The 23,701-nt window shown below is 43.2% G+C and overlaps 1 protein-coding gene across 1 annotated transcript in view; it reads left to right on the forward strand.

The window, feature by feature from the left end:
* The first annotated feature begins 396 nt into the window (after positions 1–396).
* spns2 (SPNS lysolipid transporter 2, sphingosine-1-phosphate) overlaps positions 397–23,701 on the forward strand; it is a 66,622-nt gene continuing 43,317 nt past the window's right edge. Inside the window, exons 1-2 of the mRNA XM_053485287.1 lie at positions 397–854; positions 18,109–18,174. Of these exons, the coding sequence (XP_053341262.1) occupies positions 611–854; positions 18,109–18,174 (310 nt within the window). The 5' untranslated portion in view covers positions 397–610. The remainder of the gene's footprint in view (positions 855–18,108; positions 18,175–23,701) is intronic.

Raw genomic sequence — 23,701 nt, forward strand, 5'->3', positions numbered from 1 at the left:
TATATATATATATGCATGATGCATATATATGCCTGATGCTTGACTGAGTGTATTCTCACCTCGTTTTCAGTGTTGCCAGGATAGACTCCTGATCCACTGGATGAAAATGAGAGCATGTTGACTTTATGAAAGAATGAGAAATAACAATGCCAAATAAATGCACGAAATGTGTTTGTATTAATGTATATCTGGGATGGCTCTTCAGACTTCCTGTTGTTTCTCGGGTTGACTCAGAACAAATCAATTTGCCACAAAACCCATCTTGTACATGAGACATTCTCGACATTCCAACCGCACCTCAGGTGCCTCTCCACCGTCACCGTGGGGGCGGGGCTTAGCGCACGCCTCCTTCTTTGGCTGCATGACAGCGCGAGGCAAAAACGCCTACAGGAGCGCGCGAGTCTGTCACTGCGATTTGACGGTGAAACATGAACCGAGCTCGGCGAGGCGAATTCAAATCCCGGCGTTAGCACTTTCATCCCGCTTCGCTTTGTTCCGTTGGTTTCGGTCGGAAGAGCTTTTGCGTTCTTCCGTCCCTTAGGCTGCACACCTCCCGAACCTGAGACCGCTGTCAGCCCGATCTCCTGCGCTGGATCACTCGTGCGACAAGATGTGCGTGGAAAGCGACGGGTGCGAGCTCGAGGGCTGCGGCGGCGGCGGCTCGGCGGCGGCGGAGGTGCGCACGCTCTCGGGCAGCATGAGCGCCGCGCTCAAGCCGAGTCCCGAGCTGCGCGCGTGCAAACCGGGCCAGAAATTCCGCGCCGCGCTCATGCGGTGCCGCACTCCCGCAGCCGCAGCGGGGATCCTCAGCTTCGGCAACGTGCTCAACTACATGGACAGATACACCGTAGCCGGTAAGAAAGCTGATTTGACGTCTCGTTTCTTTTGTGTCTATGGATGAGGAGCGCGCGGGATGATCGCGCGCTGCTCCGCGCTCTCCTCGGTATCTCTTACAATATCTTTATATATAAATGTATATCTCTTAACATTTCTTTATAGACAAAAAAATGTATAGTAACTAAAAAATGCATATAAAGTGCATTCTTGCCGTTACTTCCCTATCGTGTCTGTAGTGATGTAATCAATCCCATTTAATACTGTATCAGTAGCAGGTAAAAAGTCTTAAGTGACAGGATATTGATTTAAGTTTGCATCATGCCTGATCAGTAATCTGACTTTTCCCAATCTTTTATTAACCCGAAATGTTACATGTTGCATGAGCAAACAGTGCCTATTAATTATTATTATTATTATTATTATTATTATTAAAAAAGCTCAGGTGTCATAGTGTATCAATAAATTAATTACTCTATGCATATATAGGTATTATTTTGTTACTTATATATTATATTATAATTATATTATAATGAATTTTGTGTTTGCTGGCAGTTTGTCAGTGCAATATGCAAATCAAAATTATTTGATCCAAACAAGTACCAACTGTTTCCAGGGTCACACAAACTAAAGACTTATTGGCCATGCTTTCAGGTCTCAGCCATTAAAGCCCTAAAAAATGTGATTTATTAAAGTCTTTATACTAAAATTGTCTTTAGGGCACATTGCTGAGTGGGAGTATCTTATTTTCATGAAGATGACCTAAAGACCTCCTAAATAGTCTTAAACACCCAAGAGCTAGAGGCTGCTTGCCCACTGGGTTGTTAATAAAAATAAAAATAGATAAAAAATGTAAAGAAGCATTCTGATCCGTTTTAGACTTTGTTGGACATGTACCTAGAATGGAGTTTATTTATTTATTTATTTATTTATTATAAGAGATGTCTTAAAGTTGGTTAAAGCCAATTAATTATACATGTTGCAGAAACTAGCACTGAAGCAGGCAATGGCGTTGCCATAGAAACTACCCCAAGAAGCTGTTTTACGTCAACGGCGTAAACTAAAAGAAGTTCATGATGAAAAAAATATAAAGACTCATTCCACTCATTTAACATGTGCATATTTGATGATGAATGATGCGATGGTCATCTTAGGTGGCGTGCCAGCTGGCTTTGGACATTTTCATAAATAACTAATCGACTAATTTCCAAAGAAATTAAAGGGGGAAAAAAACATAATTTGGACCCCAGTTTTGGAGCACGTGCTTTAATCCTAAATTTGAGATGATATCTCAAGATGAATTTCATATAGGTGTTTCAGAAGCATGTTATTTTCTGTATCTGACTGAATACAGACTTTTCATTCACTTAGTGAAGTGGGGAAATAGGGAAAACATCATAGCCTGTTATTATTTTCCTCTTTCTTAGTCAGCCCATGACCTGCAGGGCTTCTGTTCAAGGAGAGCCCCTAGGGTATAGGTTCTCAGACTGGAGCTTAGGTCCACCCTTAACAAGTCTATCATTTGGATTAACTGCAGTTTAATAAACAGCTTGGATGTAAAAAAAAAAAAAAAAAAAAGGAAAAAAAAAACAGAAAACACATTTCAAAAAAAAAAAAAAAAAACTCACTGAGCTCACTGTCTCTGTTGTGGTGGTTCATTGCTGTAGCATAGTCAGTAACACAGACCACAGACTGATTAAGTCAAAGGAAGAAAGTGCAGACTAGCTGCTGTAAAACTTCTAAAATCAGCAGCGGTGGTTGTAGTTCAGGGGGAGACTTCAGACAGGCCATGTCATTACGTGACAAAAAAAAATACATCTTAACTTACAAGACTCTGATTCATATTTATAGAGCATATTTTTTTACACATTTCTTTTTTTCACCTACAGCTGGACAGTACATCCGTCTGAATGTTTATTAAGCAGGATCGATGATTGTGTCGTGTCTAAATTAAAAAGCGGGAATATAAGCAGTAAAGTAAGCAGTATGGAAATAAACAGTCTGTGCGCACCAACACCGCAAGTACTGAATGTAAGCCTGAAGTGGTCATGTGATTGCTGAGAACCAGGAGACATAAGGTGTAATAAGGAAAAACTACACTGTGAAGGTTTTTTAAAGCATATCTTATCTGCCCTGCGATGGCTTGGCACCCTGTCCAGGGTGTTCCCCTGCCTCGTGCCCTAAGCCTCCTGGGATAGGCTCCAGGTCCCTGCGACCCTGAATACAGGATAAAGCAGTACAGAAAATGAGTGCATGAGTGAGCATATCCTATCTGAGCATCTCCAAACTGTCAGCTAATGTGTTAAAAAAAAAGACTTCCAGATAAAGATTGTGAAGAAAAAACGTTATGCTGTCACTAGTGCGAACTTTATTCAGCTTTCGGAAGTTTATTATAGACCGGTCCCCTTTTTTATTGAATGACTTATGAAGATATATGTAGAAATGAAAAGAGAGATGTCGAGGACTGCAGTGAGATTGCAGCAGAGGAAGGTGTGTGAAGTGTGAAGTGTGTGCGTGGATGTGTGTGTCGCAGGCTGCAGCTGTGTATTGCACGGTGTGTCGAGTGCCGGGGTTCTCCTCTGCACCTCCCTGCCTGGTTCATGCATTATACATTATGCATGAGCAGAGTGTGTGTGTGTGTGTGTGTGTGTGTTGAGAAAGGAGAAGAGAGGAGTTGACGCAGCCATCCTGCAGTGTTAAGTCTGACCACTCATGTGTGTGTGGTGGTGGTGGTGGTGGTGGTGGAGGGGGGTCATGGAAATCTCCTCCCCATCTCCGTTCAATCATTTCCACTGCAGTCATTCTGCCGAGAGCACTGTGAGACTGTGTGAGCGAGGGAGAGATGCAGTGAGAATAAGGGGGATAAGGGAACAATTCCTGTAATCCCTGACCTCATGCCTGAATCATTACATCGCCGATAAAAAGATGATTGATTGCTGTGGAGAATCAGAGAACGACCGGTTCACGCCGCTGATGAGCTCATGCACGATGGAGACGTACGACTCTTTCGGTGGTCACCAATATATCCAGAGCTTGTAAAGCTCATATTGGTTCAAGCTGTTGTTAAAGACAAGAAAAGAAAGCGTCCACCGTGGCAGGCCATGCTGCAAAAAAAAAAAAATGCTGCATGAGCCTTTTTTACGCTTTACCAAAGTCATACCCCTTTTAATCCGGTATGAATTTTTTACGAGGCATTTTTTCTTAGATGAGGACGTTTTATGAGCTGTGACGATGCCGAGGGAAAAAAAGCAATTAAAGTGGATGGCACGGTGCTCCCTGCTCAGCGGATTCGTTCCCCCCAAAAGCAAATCTCCCATGTGTATCAGTTAAACAAGAAAACAGAAACGCTCTTGTTGCTTTTTTTGCTCTTTAAACTTTTGCGGTGCGGCGTCTGCGTTTAATTGGTACCTGCGAGGGATACGAGGTATACTGGGGCTCTAATTCGGTTCTCGACCGCACGGTAAATAGTCGCGGCTCGGAGGCTGTTTTTAGGAAGGAAACGGAAAAGGAATACGAATACGTCGAATGTTTCATCTGCGGATGCAGATTCACACCACACTGCAACCTTTTTCTCTTCTTTATTTCCCCATTGGCCCATTGCTCTTTCGCTCTCTGCAGCCCTGACCTTCAGCGTGCCAGACAAATCATACCGATGAAGTTGGTGAACTGTCCAAAATTGATTAGAGTCGTGGTTTGGCGTGGTTAGCGCAGCTTTTGGCGAGACTCCACGCGGATAGGCAGTACAGTACATTCCCTGGCGCGGGCTCGGATTATTATGCAGATAATCTGGGATTAGACTTTGTAAGAAGTGGCCACTTAAAGGTTGAACAGAACTCTGTTTGATCTACAGACGCCCCCCTTGGCCGCGTCAGCTCAGCCCCTGAGTCGCTAGCAGTAGCGGTAGCCGTAAAAAAATATACGCCGTAGGGGAAGGGACGCAGCGAGGAGACGGACGACGTGTCTTATTTGTTGTGCTGTGTTCGAGACGATCTAGTTTTCGAGAGAAAGTCCTTTATTACCACCCACGCACGTATACACTCACGTCTACGCTTGCGTCCCCAGCTGTCACCTCCAGCCCTGTTTCCTGCTGCCAAGACACGAGAAGGCGATAAGGCCTATCAGCGCATGCAAGGCGTGCTGCGTTACGTCATGCTTCTCACTCACACATGCGCACACATCTTACTGTATTACAAATATGCCCACGATGTTAATTGACCTCTTCTTCCAATTGCATTCGGAGAACTCCTCTTCCAATTGGAGCGGATTAAAAAAGGCATGGTCGACGTAGAGAAAGAGGGAACAGCTACAGTTCCTACCCACACTCACTCACAGCTGTGGATTGCCAGACTGGGTCTGAATTAAACTTTGAGGTCGTCTATAGCATCTCCAGCCTTGACTTTCACCTTTCTTTCCTCTTTTTACTACCCGTATATAAAGAAATGCTCCCGAACAAATAACAACCTCCTTTAGATCCTTGGATAAAAAAGCCTCATAACTAGATTTTATTGGCTTTTCTGGAACGCTCACAAAGAACAAATAGCTTCCATTTCAGATGAAGTTTGTTTCCATATGTTTGAATCTACTGCAGGGTTGCAAGGCCTTAATAGGCCCTGGGTAGCTCAGTGGTTAAGGCATTGGATTATGGTTTGGAAGGTCCCAAGTTCGAATCCCACAACCACCAAGTTGCCACTGTTGGGCCCTTGAGCGAGGCCCTTAACCCTCAGATGTATAATGAGATAAAAATGTAAGTCGTTCTGGATAAGGGCGTCTGCCAAATCCCTAGATGTAACATGATATATACAGTATATTACATTTAAATCTACACATGCTGCATGTTGATATTCATGCAAAGTCCACTTCATCAAAGAGTAACATACGGTACTAGTCTATAGACTGTGCATCGGTAAGGGTACGACTATGTAGGTGGCGAGATTTGGTTTTAATCAGAGGTCTTCCTCCTGTCGAGATCTACTTTATTGTTCATTTTGCGTGTGTGTTTACGTTGGGTCGATTTTAGCTGACGAGCCGGTGAGGCCTGGCGAAAAGCACGAGCAGCTGGAAATAAGCCGTGTCTCTTCCTCTGCTTATGGCTCTGTGGCTTTCTTGTGGTCGCCCTCAGCATTAACCTGGCACGCTACTGCGTTTTCACTGACAACCAGGAGGTCTAAAAGATGGAGAGAGAAATGTCGTCTTGGTCGTTTAAAAACACCTTGTGATGATTTTTTTTTTTTGTTGTATTAATTGCATTAATTGAAGAGAATGATTGCAATAATGAAATACCTGATTTGGTGGAGTTTCTTTCCCATAAAAAAGAAAATGCGTTTAAATGATTTAAAAATAGGCAGAGAACTTCTTTCTAATTGTTTTGGAATATCTATTCAAATTTGATCAAAGTAAGAAGATGAAAATGCTATCTCAGCGAGTGAAAATATGTTAAATATATGCAAATCGATCTATCATTCCTTATTATAGGTAAACAAAAACAAGCTTGTTTATCTCTTCAGCCTGTTTCTAGACATTACTAATAAGTTTTAAACTGTCTTATCTGAAAAAAAAAAGGAATTGTAGGCGCTTCTGCCAAAAATAATACAAATAATAAGGTTTCATGGTCGTACTTAATAGAATATAAAATGCTTCAAAGTGCTATATCCAGTCTGCATTCAGTGCTTGTACTCAATGTGCATTATGATAAATATCACAAAACGTAGGTAATATTTAAAATGTTTTCACACTGTGCGAAGAAATCACGACCTAAATCATCCTAAACGCATCACTGGCCGAATGAAAACCTTACACTCAGGGGTTCAGCTTCTGCGTGTGTGTATTAGTGTGTAACTCCACATAGAAGAAATACACCGACAGATATTCGAGCTTTTTCTGTCTCAGTCTCACAAAGACACAGAAGCGTGAGCATTCAGTGACCCCTAACCTTAAAATAAGAAGACGGGTGACTGCAAGAGGCGTAGCGAAACCGCCGTGCGCTGTGTGTTTTGTTGGGCTCCTCTTTCACCGAGTCATGCTCTTTAAAAGAAGCGTTGCCGCTTCATTTCCTTCTATAGCAATAGTGTTGAGGTTGTAATGACCCCGATGGTGCGTTTGCGGGGCTGCTTTTAGCCCGATGCATGTCTGAACAGATACAGGGATTTTGTGTGTGTGTGTGTTAAAATAAGTGTGTCAGTTTGATGGGGAGAGCTGGTAGGTTTGATTGACGGATGAGAAACTGGATGGAACCGGAGAGGGGTGGATAAGCTGACCCCTGGGGCGCACACACACACACACACACCTGCAAGAAAGGGTGTTGTCAGAGGGGTTGTAGGTTCGAAGGATCAGACCTGGATGAGATCAGAGATGACCTCCGACCCCAGAACGATGATCTGGGAGCCAAACCCGGACGATAGGAGATCTTTGAAGACGAGACTTCTAGGAATCCGGGCTACATCGAAGCGGCCCATGTTCCTGATATACAGTGTAATTGGATTAGATCTGCAGTAATATCAGGGTGGATGTTGTGTGTGGACAGGATTTATGGCCTGTGTCATTTATATATATTTATATATTTATATATTTATATATATGGCCTTCACACGATCCCATAAATATCATGTCCTAAACAAGCAGACTAAAATTTGCGGACTTAAATCAGCAGAGTAAAGCTTGGCTTGGACTTGAAAGTAGCCATTGGAGTCTTTCCACGGTGGCTGCACTAATATTTACGCCGACCTTTCCAGCATGGCAGTGTTTGTCGAGGCTTTATAAAGGAAGAGATCGTGTCATCTTTGCCCCCTATTCATGCGTCGCTGAGTAAATAATCAACAGCAGCAGGGAGATTGTGTAGCCTGTTTATCTCCAGGCTGAGGGAGAGTTTGGCATCTGTTGTGTGTGTGTGTGTGTGTGTGTGTGTGTGTGTGCGTGTTTATGTTTGTTAAAGCGGTCATCTGTTCATGTGAACTTCGCCTCCGTGTGCTTCGAGCGTCTTTACACTCGTGTGTGTGAATGTGTATTGGTGTGTGTTGGCACAAATACATACAAAACGGAACAATACTTACAAGTGAGCAATTGAAGTATTAATATACTTAATTAATTAATTATTAATATTTATAATTAATAAAATATTCATTATGCAGCATATCATTAAAATATAACATAAGAACTTTCCGAACAGGACTAAGCATATTGCATGTTTAAAAATAGGACATTAACTTGTTTGCGTGAATTATTAAATTTACCGTGCATCAGATAAAAAGTCATATTATTATAAATGATTTAAAGCTGGATTAAGCTGCAAAAATGCATACAGTAATCATAAAGTGATTTTAGATTGATATCTTAAACGCCTGTGTAAAAATATAATACAATCATTAATTAATCGTCTATAATGCTATATAAGGTTGGCGTTGGAAACAAAGCGCTACGACATGGCCGTGTCGATTTGCAGAATTCCTCCTGCATATCTTCAAGGGCGTGTACTTACGGCGAAGCGTCTATTTTGGTTTCTGTGAACGCACACATCCTTGCCTATCCGTGGGCGTGATGCCGTGTTATTAACGCTCGCTCCTCAGGTTTGCATTCCATTAGTGTTACCTCAACACCGGTATCAGCGCCTTAATGGATCAGGCCAACGTCGAGTCTGATCTAGAGACAGGTGCGCGCTGGACAGACTGGCTTCCACTGGGGGTGTGATTTTAGACCATTAATCTACCCAAGGCTGGACAGTCACGCCTTGGCTTCCTGTCCTCTTCTCAAATGATTTCAGCATTCCGATGATTCCTTCACCTTGTGCTTGGTATGTTCTGAAAGGAGATACACCTTAAGTCCTGAAGACTATGTATTGTACCGAACTATGCGTGTCCAAAAAAAACAAATGAATGAAATGAAACGTCTTGCCAGTAAAGGCTTCCGTAAAGGTGTGTGTGTGTGTTCATTCTCACAGCATGGAATGTCGCGGTGGCAGTGCGTGGAATGTGCCAGACTGCTTGTTTTGCTTTCCCACACAAACAATTACCTCTAATCGCTTTTCTCATCCCTCCCATGTCCATCATCTCAAAGGTTATTAAATCAGTCTAACCTCACATAACACATCGAAATATAACTGCTTTGCATTCTCCTATAATTTCACACACACCTATACAGTACCGCTTCATCCTCAAGACCAACTGCTTGGGTCTCCGAAGAGGTGAAATATTACAACAGATCTTTTCCCTGAAGCTAAGACGTGCTGTGTGTGCTGGGTGCATCCTGCAGTGGAGAATTAAACCGCACCGGAGAAGAAACGAGCTTAATCTCGAATTGATGAAAGAGAAAGGGAGATAAATGGCATCGCCGGAGTCAGGCCCTCTAAGAGCGCTGTGTGAAAGGATCGAAATAGCACTTTCCCTAGCGAGGGAACCGATTTAACAAGAACGGCGTGTGACTTGGTGTTGAATGGGGTGAAATGGAGGTTTATGGAGCTACAGTCAATTACAGCTACCGGAGTAGCCCTTGCTTAAACCCCACATATGTTTCTCATTCGGATAGGGATCTGGTCTCTGCATCTTGGCGAGCGTACAATAAGAAACGACCAGGGGCAAACCAACAGCCGCAGTCGGTGTAGCTACGGTAATAACGTTCTTTTGTAAAATATTTTCGCATAAGGTGACCTCCACCTGCATCTTAGGTTAGAGGTGTTTCAAGGCTGTGAATGGGATCCCTTTGGACGCAACCTCTACGAGCAGCCTACATGTATGTGTGTGGGCATGATAAAAAGCCCCGAGGTGCGAATGAGTCTGTAAGTACGTGTGCACATGGTGGTCCCCCATGATGCATTCATGCCCCATTCAGGGTGCCTCTGTATTCTGACCCTGACCAGGATAATGTAGTCAAATATAAGGATGCAGGATAAAGAAAGACCACAGGTTACATAATTGTGCATTTTTAGAATCCCTAGTAACTGCCTGGTTCGTAGGGTAGTGTGGGATGATAGTGCTTTCAAATTAGAAATTTAAAATAGACCCAAGTACATTTGTTAAAATAAATACAGCAGGCAGGAACAAGTCAACACTGGAAAGATGTAGCTGAGGTTGAGGAACTGTCACAGCCAGAATGCACACAACATGCATAATAAATCAATAATCGTATAGCCCTTTTGTACTATTAGACATTTAGAAAAGGGTGCTATTAATTCCGAGCTAGGAAAGTATAGAGCATACAGTTGCAGGTGCAGAAGAAAGCCATAACCAGGAACTGTGGTTAATTACATTATAATTATGTCATTATGGTTAATTAGTAGACACCTGTACATTCTTTACATACTGTATTCCAACAGATTTGAGCTCAAGGCGTTGTTACAGGTTTCACAGTTATAGCTCACTTCTCTAGAACACTTATCCTATACAGGATTGCAGAAGGCCTGGAGCCTGTCCCAGGGGACTCGGGGGACAATCCGTCCCAGAGCACAAGCATGCACACACTCACTCACTCACACACAGCAGGCCGATTTGGAAATGCCAGTTAGCCTAATATGCCTGTTTTGGACTGGCGGAGGAGAACCAGAGTACCTGGGGGAAACACACCAATCATAGGGAGAACATGCAAACTTCACACGCACACAGTGCCAAAAGTGGGAACCCTGGCCCTGTACAGTAAGTGCGAGACCACAGTACTAACCACTACATGACCTTGCTGTTTTAGGTTTGGTTTTATTTGCGAGGCACTTTTATCAATAGATATTGTCTAAAAAAAGGGGTGTACGGTAATCAGGATGTAGATTTAAATTCCAGATGTGACTCTGATGGCACGAGAGGAACCAGTCAAAATGTTCTCATCTGGGTGAAAGCATAGACAGGCCAAACAGGAAACATAAGCATATGGAAATTGTGTATAGTATAAGTATATTGTGAATAATTCAGGAGTCCAGGGTACTGTTTACAAAAGTTCTTAGGTGAGATGAGTCTTAGTCCAGTTCTTGCTCTGCTGTTACAGTATGCTTTGCTGAGAATGTCCTGTGCCGAGGATGTCCATTCTAATTTCCATCCAATTTAACAGACTGCTCATATTCATAAGCATGTGTGACAGGAGATTCAGGTTGTGACTCAATCCTGGAATGTGTAACTGAAATCGGCTCACAGGTAGCATTTTGTTCATGCCGAAACAGTGCTGGTGCGTCTCCTTCCCTTTTCCTACACTCCCTCGCTGGCCGGTCTGACAGGAGAGTAAAAGCTGCAGTTTGTTGACGCTAAATCGAGCTTGAAAAACCAGCCTCCGGGCTTTTTTCTAAAACCTTCCGTCGCACTCCTGTTCATCTCTGTTTTGATTCTTTGATTTATGTCTTGTAAATTCCGAGAACACCTCAACCTGCTGCTTGATGCTGTATCGATCTTTCTGGTTGTTCTTTCCATGATCTAATAAATGAAACATCTGCGCAGCTGTATTTGACTCCATTAACAAAAGCATAAAGACAAAATTGACTCACCGGGGGAAAAAAAAGCAAAACAAAACAAAACAAAAAACTGTTTTCGCAAAGCATTTGCTTTCAAAGTCTTTCATCATCCCTTGTCAAAAAAAAAGAGAGGAAAAAAAGGAATACAAAGCCTGTTAAAAGTCTCGTCATAATTCCACGACTGTTGCTACCTAAGCATATTATTTTCACATTCTCTGCCTCAAAGCTGTTGGCTAATTAAAGCAAGCGTAGCAAGCGTAGCAAGCGTCCTGCGCTGCACATGTAAATGCTAGTAATTAAGACGGCTAATCAAGCAATTCAGCCTTTCATTCAGCGCTAATTGTTCTCAGAACGGGGCTCTCCAGACCCTCTGGGTGAATCCAACCCACACCAGACGCTGCTCTTTAAAAACGTGTATCAGAACAAAGAAAGAAAAGGCGGGAAAAAAAAGTGATTATGCGCGGAATCCGCACACGGGTGATCCGAACATGCTAACAACGAAACAGTGTATTCGTGTTAGCAACAGAGCTAATTGCTGTCTCACGAGTGTCAGAAAAAACGGCCAGGGTCAATCAGAAGCGTGTCGCAGGTTAGCGGCAGTGATAACGCTATGGTAATTGAACTGCTTGTATTACAGTAAGTGTACCATCTTATCTGCTTGGGTGAACTCAATGTGTCATCTCATTAGACCAGAGTGCTCAGTCTCTCCAGCTTAATGAAACATCGGTACACTTTTTTTTTTTTTTTAAACGTCAGGGTGAGCTAAAAGCTGTCAAGGACCTAGGCTTCTCTCTTATTAGCATATCTATCGTGACATCGTCTGGCCGCGTAAGGGTCACTGGGTCAATATGGAGTCCTTTTTTTTGCTTTGCCTCACTCCATTTGCTGCACGGCTAGAGCTTATGTCTGGCAAGTAAGCTCACAATCCTTACGATTCTACATTATTGATGGGCTATGCTGTATTTCTGCCTAGCATCTCTGGAAGACGCGCACCCGCTCTCGTCTTTTGGTCCTGAAATATTTAGAGGTAGTGTATTAGATCGGAATGTACAGTAAAGCCTTTTCACTATGTTCGTGTCTTTGTCTTGGAAAAGTCGGCCGACGTGATTATAGTTTCTATGGCTGTGTGTCAACGAATGACACAAAGACGTGTGGGGGACCAGAGCAAACATTTATCTATTCCAAAATGGACAGAAAATAACAGATACTAAGTCTTGCAACTTCTAATTCTTGACTCGATATAAAAGCATATTATATTATAGTTTGCATGATATGGTAATTATAAGTGGCATGCTGGTTTTGCTGCTACTTATGCATGAGTGTTTGAATGTGTGTGTGTTTGGTGCAAAGGACTAGTGTCCCAGCACTGGCGGGATTACCCTGGATGGGACACTAGTCCTTTCTTATTAAGGGTAATCCCCGCATTATGTGCCCATAGGATAGGCCGGGGGTTCAAAGTGGGCACTGTAAATAAATAAATGTATTAACTACATGCCAATTACATCGATCATGCAATCTTAATAATTCAGCAATACACGCACTGCTGTAGCACGGCAGAAATTCATGAGCGCCGCATTCAAGATGTAAGCAGTATTCAGAAACGGTATAGGAATTTTGTAACACTCGGCATGCATGCTGCTTCTCTACCAGATGTACTGTTCTCACACATCTGCACCGTGTTTGTATTGAGAGCGTGGGCGTTTATGGAGTGGAGTGGAAAAAGGAAAAAAAGCGCTTCTCCTTGTCTGCGCTGGGCACGTGGCCAGCGCTAGGCGGGTAGAGGAAGGACCCGCCGGTCGGGAGCCCGCCGACCACAGTCGGGCATATTTGTGGCTAGGCCTTTCTGTGCTGCTGCACTCATTTATAGTGTGCTCACTGTAGAGGAGCTAAAAGACAGGCCATGGTTTGTGGGATGGGCTGTTCTTCCATCTCGTCAAACACACTTAATTGCTCACACACACACACACACACACGTCCACACACACACACACACATTTCCCTAAGCTGTGGATTATATATCGATCCCCCTGACACCTCAAGAGGGATTGCCCCATGCTCGAGTAGGAAGAGAAGGAGGTCTGCGAGAGGAGAGGAGACGTGAGAGAAGAAAGATGAAGGGAACGGCAGGATGTGTCTCTGTCAGCGGCAGAGCTGCAAATCCCGTCGTTTCACAGCACAAAGAGGCACGGGTGAGAAAATGCCTGAGCGCGCAACAGAGAGGAAACGTTTCCTTACCGCAGAGCATAGCGTTACATTTACACAGGATATGGAAACGTACGCTCCGCCAAGGAATTCTCATACGCAGTTTGACCTCCCTATGCCTTCTCTTTGCTGATTTTGTCTAAGCTCTGCTTATTTTTCTACCTTATCCTCTTCCACGATCCACGATTCATCTCCTCCACAGCTGTAAATAGGCCGATCAACTCCCTGCCCTATCCCTAACCCACTTCTCTAAAATAGCACGACGGGAGGTGTGTGGGGTTTTTTCGCGGCCCTCTCAGGGGAGCAGCGAAATAGGTCTGTCCTACTCCTACGATGTGCTTCTCGCTGTCTGATGACTGCTCGAGAAACCCCAGGGTCTACAGTACATTGTGACGTGTCAACCCTAAAATACCTAGTCTTGGGTGAGCGAATAAAACCCCCTCCTTTGTCAGGGAGTGCCGGAGAGGAGAACAGAGTAGCGGTTGTGTTTGCCCAGGCCGAATTGATGACTGTGTTTTGGTTTCGGCCCTGGAAAACAAATTGTCGTGTCATTTTGGTCAAGACTCCTCGGAGGAGAAAGAATTCAGGCTTCCCGGTTTCGAGACTGGTCATATTTCATAACAAAAGAAGCTGAACGAGCGCAAGCTATCCCCTCGACTTCTTTTGCTCACACTTGGCATCGACTCACTTCAGACTGCTTCATCTAAACAGGGCAGATTTGAAAACAAATACATAGATACATGATACAGGATAAGTCTATGGATGCACCAGCCAAGCATGCATAATCACCGCTGCTCCTAAACAAAGAGGCGAGAACTAAACTAAGCATGACCTTGAACAAACATGACCATGACCTTGGAAAAAGAAATTCCTTCGAGGCCACCGGAAGCATGTTGTTTTCCCCCCAACGACAGTGAAATGCATTTCTCACCAATGTATTGACCTGTGGACGGCAGACGGACGATTCATGGATCCCCCGAGACGAGCCCATGTGGTGAAAGCATCAATGGTACCTTGTCATCCGCATGCATAATGGCTTCATTTATCCATACCTCAAACCGATCTGAAAAAAACAGGACGCCGTTTTTGCTCTTGCTCTTTGCATTTAAGCAATTTCGAAACTAATCTGAAAAGCAAATATCCTAATTAATCAGCCAGTTCCAGCGTAATTGGAATCTTTTATCAAAGGTTTAAAAAAACAAACATATTAATAATTAAGGTCAGCTTAAAAGCATCAGCTGAAACAACATACATAATAATACAAATATCTGTTTATTTTTCATCACTGATCACTTCATCAGATCCATCATGCAGGTTTCTTCAAAGCAGAGAGTCTATACGGAAATGATAAACACTCTTAACTTCTCTGGAAAGTACCCAGCGGATTGCTAGCAATGTTCTGCAACGACACGGCGTGATGGAGTGGCGGAAACAGGCAGGGCAGCATTCCTTCAACCTGAATAAGTATGTATTGCGGTATCTGCGTTCTGCCACAGCGATTCTGAAAAAAAGCCTTCTGGCTCAGTGATATAACCAACTGCAAACAACACTTGTTCAGAAGCACATAAAGCTGTAGGGGAAATCACACCTGTCACATATCAAGCAATAAATAACTGTCATGACTGTGTAATAGAGAGAGGGCTCAGGTTTAGATTTGACGGTTTTTATTTAGATTTTTTTCTTTCTGTGCTCAACGATCATTGGTCAACCCTGACCTGTCTTTGTCTGCATTTCTGGACTTTGTTACCATGGCAACAGAGGTGGGTAGAAGAAGGTCGATGATGCCAGTTTGGCCATTTGGACCATTTGCATGCCGCTGTTGTTGCCTACACATGGCCAGTCCTGCCAGGCTAGTGATAGGAGCGCTGACCTCCATAAAGAAATGATGCAACGTGTGGTCAGAGTATTCGTCCTTTATTTCAGCCTGGCTAAAGATTTTATGCTGCTGTTTTTCCAGTTTATTTTGCTCTAAATGGTTGAATGCCAAGTATGTTGCCCCAAAGGTTCCTGACTGGAAATAGTTAGTAGGATATGCACACAAATTTTATATGCTGCTTTTATATGCATTTGCATTAACAAGATGTGCTCCATATATGAACAAGAGGTGTACGTTTTTCTAGTGCTTGGATCCCCTCAAGGCAAAATGTTCTCTCAGTACACTGGAGCAATGATCAGACTGCCTGCTTCATGTCGTTGTCACTGCTGAAATATTTGGCCTCAATGACCCAAAAGAGGTGGAAATGGCTTGGAGCGAGGTCAGGACTGTGCAGGGGATGTAGCAATAACTCCCAGCCAAGTTCCTGTAACGTGCAAGTGGTGTCATGCACAACAGTGGAATAATGCCACATTTGTCCCAAATATGTACCGGCCAACGCTCTATGTTTTTTTGGGATGTGGTGAGTCTGTTCACTTTTCCACTGTTTTGATGGATGTGTTGATTTGGTCAAGTCCCGGTTTGCTAGAAAATAACTGTATGACCCATATATAGTTGAGACCAGCGAGAAACTCAAGTGATCACTTGACGATTTTTTTTTTTGTCCACCGTTTCCAGGAGCGTAACACGTCACACACTAACACTAACCCCATTCATCATTTACCCACCAAGTCAAATCAAATCGAATCTACTTTGTAAATTAATCTCTCCATTGTGTACTTTTCTTTTGAGGAAAGTAAAAGTCTCATCATTAGCCACCCGTCTTTTATTTACCACTAAAGAAAAAACCTGAAATGGTTTAGCTGGTTTATCCGGTATTTTATAAAGCTTTGTATAAACTACTGTACAGTTGGCGCTGGTGGGTACAGCGCCGGTTTTGGCGGGCAGTCTAGCACCATCTGGCACAGGGATCCCCTTCCCTGTGGGGGATTCAAGAGCGAGACCAAACAGAGGTGGGTGACTGACTAATTACATCGCTACCTGTCTCAGACAAGAAACAGAAGGACAGGGACCGTGTCTGAACAGTGTTATCCAGACCCTGGCTGGCACCCATTGTTAATTTCAGCGCAGAAATTTGGTTTGTTTCCGAGTGCTGCTTTTTTTTTGTTAAAATTTTCATGCTCCCGCAGGAGGTATTTAGTGTCTATTGCTCAGTTCAGGTATCTTTAAAGCTGCAAAGGTGAGATCCACTAGGGGGATGAGAACAGGTACTACTATAGCTTACGGCCGGAGGGAATACCCAAGGGAGAATAGTACTCGAGAAACATAACGAAAAAGGCTCTAGAAGTTAGAACTTTGGTTAGCATAAAAAACACAAGCTCATTGTATTGTGCATGCTCCAGCTTTTGCTGACAAGTTCTTTAAAACGCTTTGAAATTATGCCGATTATGCAGTTTTTTTAAACGCTGAAGTCCCAATGCTGCAATGGATTGATTACAAACCTATTTCTAGGTTTAATTTGCGGGATGATTTCAGGGCTCAGATTCAAACCAACGTGACTCCTTCTCAGAAGTAAAAGTGTCTGTCTCAAAGATGCGACCGTTACACAGGGAATCCTGACTGTCCATGTCGGAACGTGAGCAGGTGGTGGCATCTCGCGCGACAGGAATGTTGCGAGAGAGAGCGAGTTCGTACCTGCCTATGCCTTTTTTGTCTGGTGACAAATCAAAATGATGAAAAAGCTCCGGCAATGAATGTAACGATAAGTAGGCCAAGTGTAATACAAATAATAATAACATTAACTAGAAAACGCATTCATTAGAAAATATACACTGTGTTCAGTAAGGTATAGTAGTTTCTAAATCATGTAAATTAAATTACTTAATTATACATTAAAACTCCTCGTCTGTTACTCTGTTAAAAGACCAGTAGAGTTTATACAAGGTACCAAATAGGAACTCTAAACACCGTGGGTGTTGATTTATTTCAACACTGGGAATGACTTGGATGAGTTATGCTGCAGATCTAGTGATGCAATCACACCTTCTCATTTGTTTTACTTGCTTAAATTGTTTTTTCGTGTATGCAAATCACTAAGCTAGGCTATAAAAAGCCGGGTATTGCATGTGATGTGAGTAAGCGAATGCAAAGCCTGAATACTTTGAGACTTGTAAAGCTAATAAAGATATGATCAGTTGATGTCCTGTGAGGTATGTATTAGTGACAGAAAGACAGATCTTACATCATGGTGATAAGGTCTTCAAAGCAACATGTAACAAAGTCAGGATTTACATACTGTACGTACTGTGCTTACTTACTGAGCTGATTAGACAAAGCCAGAGCGCGCTTTTGGAAACCTGTCTTTAGGGTGTATGTCCAACCCTAATCCTATACACCTAAAGTATAGCTTAAGCACATAAAGAAATTGGAATATTTCTACAGGCAGTCATGGGATAGTGCGATGCAACATGCAGCTGGATAATTAGCAGGCAGATGTTTCGAAATGGCTTCTTTTCAAATGGCTTAATTTGTTATTTTGCCTGCAGAGGATAAGGAAGTGAGGAGTGTGACTTTAAGACAGATGTCTATCGCCAGAGTGAAATTGAGTTGTGGTTTCAGTATTGTTCGTTAATAAGCTAAAGGCGCGGACCTCAAAATGACATCATGAAGGCCGATCAGACTCCATAAAAGCATGCCGAATCAGTATTGTGCATGACTTAACATATGTTTGAACACCAGTACCGATTCTCATTCTCTCTCCTTGTCCCCCCCCTCTCTCTTCCAGGTGTGTTGCGCGACATTCAGGGCCACTTTAACGTGAATGATAGCGGAGCTGGCTTGCTACAAACAGGTAAGTCTTTTCAAATCCCGTAATTACATAGTGTAGCAACCAACCACTAAGCGCTAAACATAGCCCACACACCCACCCACGCATGCATACAACCACACACACCCTACCCATGCTGAAATACTCTTCTCATGTGTGAAGGGACTTATTACCAGCAGCCACTGAGCTCCTTAAATCCACACTGACTGGCACAACAAAAGGATAAAAGAGCCAACTAAAAGGTCTGCCGTCTCTCCTAAAGGTTCCCTTTCCCTCAGTCTTCCCCCTCCCCTGTCTGAGTCTGGGTAATTGACTGAGCTTTAAGCTTATTTCGGCCGACTAAATATACCGGCATGTGACGTGTTCGGTGCATGAGAGCTTTCATACGGTATATCGGAGATGTTATTTAAAGTAATGTAAAACAGGACGAGTAATCACGGGGCGCTAAGTTTTCCGAGCTCCTGAATTGGCCGTCTGCTTCCTGTCGCTGTGAGAAAAGTCCTGGTTTATACCGGAGCACAGTGCGTGTTTGTGGAGTCAATGATGCCTTCACGTTTTTTTTCCCCCCACATTTTGTTCAGTTTTTAAGCAGGGATTCTGTCGTAGACCCAACAGTGCAGCACTTGTCCAGTGTGACAAAAATACTGACATTCAGGGAGACAGGTCGAGCTTTCAAATCAAAGGCAGTCCAAGTAAAAGGAAAAGCGAAAGCAAGTAGATGGTTATCATGGTAGCTGCTGATCTCGGGAGTTCCGTGAAGATAAGCGCAACTGTACCAAGCAAAACAAAAAAAATGAACGACACAGTGACCTTTATCATTGTTTGCTGGTACGAGTTTTGAACCTTTGGAAAGTAGCAGCACTACTGGGTGTTATGTTGATGGAGTTATAGATAGTATAGAAGGTTAAAAACTCGAGCTGTCTTAATATACATCCATTTCACCAAATGTTGTTTTCAGTAGGGGTTCGGTTCGTAGAGAACCAGCCCAAAATGTGTGTGGAGTCCAGACACTGGGTGTTGTATTAGGAAGCAGGAGCAGGTATTTCTGCTGTGCTCATACAGGCACGGCTATTCTGAGGATTTGGGTAGGGCTTCCTGAGCCAGGCTGTCTCAATCAAGCTTTTGTGCGAGAGAGCCGTTATGTCCAAGTCCCTTTGGATGCTGGGAGTCGACTGCATTTGGTGACCTTGGCGAACATAAACATGCACATGTACACAGGTTTTTTTTTAAGAACGCACACGCACACACAAACACACACACACAAACACACACACACACACACACACACATGCATGCATTAGGCTTAGTCGTGCCAAGGGAAAAACCGGGATCGAATTTAGATTGTGTTCGTCTATTAGTTTTGTTCATTTCTTCTAAAGATATTAAAATTTCTTTACCACTGAGACTTGGAAGATATTTGCTAAACATTTTCATTACGAAAAGACTCTCTGGACCTACTGTAGGTCTCTTTTATGTGCTTATTTTAGCTTTAAAACACTCTTAAGTTATTCACTTTTAAAAAGAGGTCGAGTGACACAGACAACAGGATAGAGAGAGAGAGAAAGAACGAGAGAGAGATAAATTACTATTACGTTTGACCAGACGATTGCTTGGAGACGCTGGCGATCGGCTCAGTCACAGCAGGGCGTCCAGCGCTGTTGGTTCACTCTCAGCAGGGGGCGGGGCTACTGGCGGAGAAGGGATTAGTTGGAAGCCGGTATGACATTTGTTTGGAAACTTCTTCTGCTGTCGGGAGGAGAAAATTGGCAATACGCTATGATAAAAAAACCCAAAAAACATTAAAAACCCTCCCAAAATATTGAATCATCGTAAATGACATGAATCTAATTAACCCTAGGTTAGGTAGGTGTCATAGAATAAAACCTTGTTTGTAAGTTAGCGACACTCTTGCACTCTTCATAATGGCCAGATTTCATTTCCAATCCTTTCGAAAGCTACGTTGGTAAAATACACTTTCAAATTTTGTATAAGACAGCACTCTCAGGTTGATCCTAGATGTAGATTGCTAGAAATCATCCCATGGGAAAAGGTTACCGAGGAATTACCATCGCACAGCTTCGACTTGAAGTAGCTATATTGTATTAAAACTGTGTTTGGATTCTGTCATGAGTTACGCCTACAAGCTGGGAAAGCACTAGTATTAAACCCATGTCACATGCTAACAAGTCATGATATGAGCTAGTGCTAAAGGGTATCCTAAACACTTCGGTAATTCTATTATCAACAGCGACCTTTGAAATGCTGCTCCTAATTCAACACAACGTAACCACTCATGTATGTAATAACGAAGAATGCACAATCAGAGCAACATGAAGCCAAATTTTCCAGTTTAATCAACACCCACTGGTCCAGACAGTACCGAATGGACGAGCTCGTTCAGTGCTGGGGGACTCGCTGTATACGGTAGGGTGTAATGTAGAGTAAATAGAGAATGTATTTAGATCAGGCTCAGTGTGGGCTCTGATCCTTCTGACCTCAGTCTCACAAACTGCTGCGGAATTTCATACGCTTTAGCCACCAGCCGTGTGTGTGTGTGTGTGTGTGTGTGTGTGTGTGTGGAGTAGAGAGTGGGAGTGCGGGGTCATCTGGGAACATCTGAGACGTGCGTGAGTGTGGGCGAGTGAGTGGGAATACTGGTGTGTCTTTTACTCTCGTGTAATATTAAAGTCTGGGAGGGGTCACGGATAAACCTTTCTCCTCTTACAGTAATAGACTTACAGTATAGTAGCAATGTGTTTTCTTTTTATTTTAAATCGAGCAGAACCTCTTTTTCATCGGAACGCAAATATGATTTGTTTTTGTAGTTATTCACTTTGGAGGTTTACCGCAGGAGCGAGGAAATTCAGAAAAATAAACCAAAAACGGGCATAAAGATATTAAATAAAGGTTTCAATAAAGATCAGATGAGGGTGGGAGCCAAAAGCATTAAGATAAAAATGATATTTAATGTTTTAATACCATTGTAAAACTTTGTCAAACAAGATAATAAGAATAATTCGTTACTTTATGCACCAGTTATTCTTAAAAAAACAGCTGGATCCAGAGACAAAAAGAGATCTTCAATACTCTGGTGTCATTCGCACAACTGATCGTTCCTGAGACTTAAGAATTCCCTAGTTTTAGACCATTTTTGTGCTGCAGGGCCGGCGTCAGAAAGTAAAAGTCCTGCCGCATACAGTTTTTATTCAATCGATTAACTAAACGATTAACTTGTGACATCACTTGTTTTGTCCACAGCGACAACTAAAAACACATGGAACGTGTTGTCCCAATACTTTTGGCCACATCTTGCGATTAGCCTTCAGTTCCCACACTACCCGGTTACCTGTTGTCTTGCATGTTATTTTTGACAGAGCTTTCCCAGCAAAATTTTCCAACAAAATTCGAAATGTTGACCTTTATCATTCTAGACTCACTGATATCTTTTAAGACGGCGCGCTTCCAGTATTCATGATACTTCCTTGTTAGCAAACGAACACCCTCGGCTAGACTATCTGGTGTCGATCATGCATGAGGTCATACAACAAATATCGACATGCATGTACCTGACCTTCATACAACGAAGAAAAGCAAATGCACCTTAAAAATGACACCTGGGAGTCATCTGATATAGTAAATGCGTTGAGACTTAAACCGTTTATGACGGTTATGTGGTTTACAGTATGGCGAGACATAAGAATTTCTGCGAACAAATGCAAAATTGCATAACCTGACAGTACAGTACATTTGACATGAGTCTGGTTCGGGACCGCGGCGATCGACAGACCTGGTGAAACTTCATCCGTGCCAAATGGCCTCTGCTGATCTCTGCGGTATGCGCTTGAGGCTGTAGCCTTCACACCTGTCTGCCATCTTTTCAGTTTCCACAATGATGAGCATTCCATGACTCTTTTTGTTTTTTGTCACTACGCTGAAAATTGTCTTCCCATCACACCCTGGGGAAGCCTGTTAGAATGATTTAAGACTGGTGATTTAAGACTTTTTTAACATTTATTTTTAAATCTACTGATAGAAGGTAAACTGTCCTGGCAAGTGTGTCTGAAAAGGCCAAAGACGCTGTAATGAACAGGATATCTTAAAGAAAAGCTTCTACCCAGGATACCTGGAGGGCGTTGTGGTTAATTGAAAGGTGATGGGAGGGGGGCGGAGGGAAGAATGAGGGGGAGGGGGAATAGAGAGGGCTGACTCTGGATGAGGTTACTATCCTGAAGCAATGTCAAAAACGTTCCTTTTGTCCGATGAGAGACAGGGGGATTTGGGAAAAGGGTAGCTTAAAAAAAAAAAAACCGACAACTATTTCAAACTGTGTAGCTGCGACTTTCCATACTTGTGAGTAAACCCTAACTCTAGGAGGTCTGACTGCTTACAAAAAGGTTGCAGCTCTGTTTGTCACATCTCCAACCAGTGCAGGTTACCTGCATAACCTGTATTGATCCCAGAGTTCAAGAGGTCATGGCCTGAAATGAAAGGAGGCATGTGTTGTCTGTGTGTGCTGTGTGTGTCCGGAGCCGCTATGGCCTGAACGTGTTCAGTTCCGAGCACGGCCGCGGGTCTCGGTCTGCTCTATCGTCTGCACCTCACCCGTCTAGCCGACGCGTCTGGCATGTGTGTCTGATTTAGTTACGGAGGCATGGTTACGGAGTGTGTGTTGGATGTGTGTGAGTGATTGTGGCACAGGCGGATTGTCTCACTGCCCTTAAGGATTCCACATTCTACTTGTGATATTTTATTGACATCGTTCGAGGAAGCGTTTTGGCATATTAAGGAAATTGGACCATCTTTCCACAAGAAGATACAAGTAGAGTGTAATCTTCACACACACACGCACACACACGCAGGCAGCTCATGCTACTGTGCGTCTACTGTATGTCGGCCTGTTCACACATTCCTCATTCTCAGTTTTCGTTTTAATGGAAGCCGTTTCAGTTCTTGATTTCTTTGGCTCTGACTGTGAGGAACTGTCTCTGTATTATCAGCTGTGCTGTCCTTTCACACGCAGGCCACAGCTGCTTCTCTCCCTCTCGCCTTTCCCTCCCTCTGTTTCTTTCAGACCTATGTGTTCGTGTAATTAGGTGCCTGACATGACACGGTGTCGTCTCGTCTTGGCAGCTGTTGCAGTTCCACTGTCAGTTTGATAGGCAAAAAAAGAGAGAAAAAGGCGGAGCGAGAGACAGGACCGTGATTGAGACAAAAAAAAAATTGATTGAGAGATTTAGGGAATGAGCAAAATAGAGACAAGCAGCTGCTCGCAAGACCACTTAGTGAGACAGCGGGATCTAATGATGCATATCGATTCTTTGTCCCGATCGGATTCAGGGACTAAGCCTAGGCTGAGGCTTGTCTTAATCTTCAGTGCCACAGACGGCCAGGCAGGTTTCAATGCATTCAGCCTTGACGCAAATATATAATGTCTTTTTTTTATCTCCCTTAAGGACTCAAGTGATGGGCTGCTATGATGATATGAAGATAGTTTCATACAGTAGCATCACATTTGATCAACACACACACATACCATCTTTGGTAATGTAGC

This window comes from Clarias gariepinus, chromosome 24 (genome assembly GCF_024256425.1).
Source record: "Clarias gariepinus isolate MV-2021 ecotype Netherlands chromosome 24, CGAR_prim_01v2, whole genome shotgun sequence".
In the NCBI taxonomy this organism is placed as follows: domain Eukaryota; kingdom Metazoa; phylum Chordata; class Actinopteri; order Siluriformes; family Clariidae; genus Clarias; species Clarias gariepinus.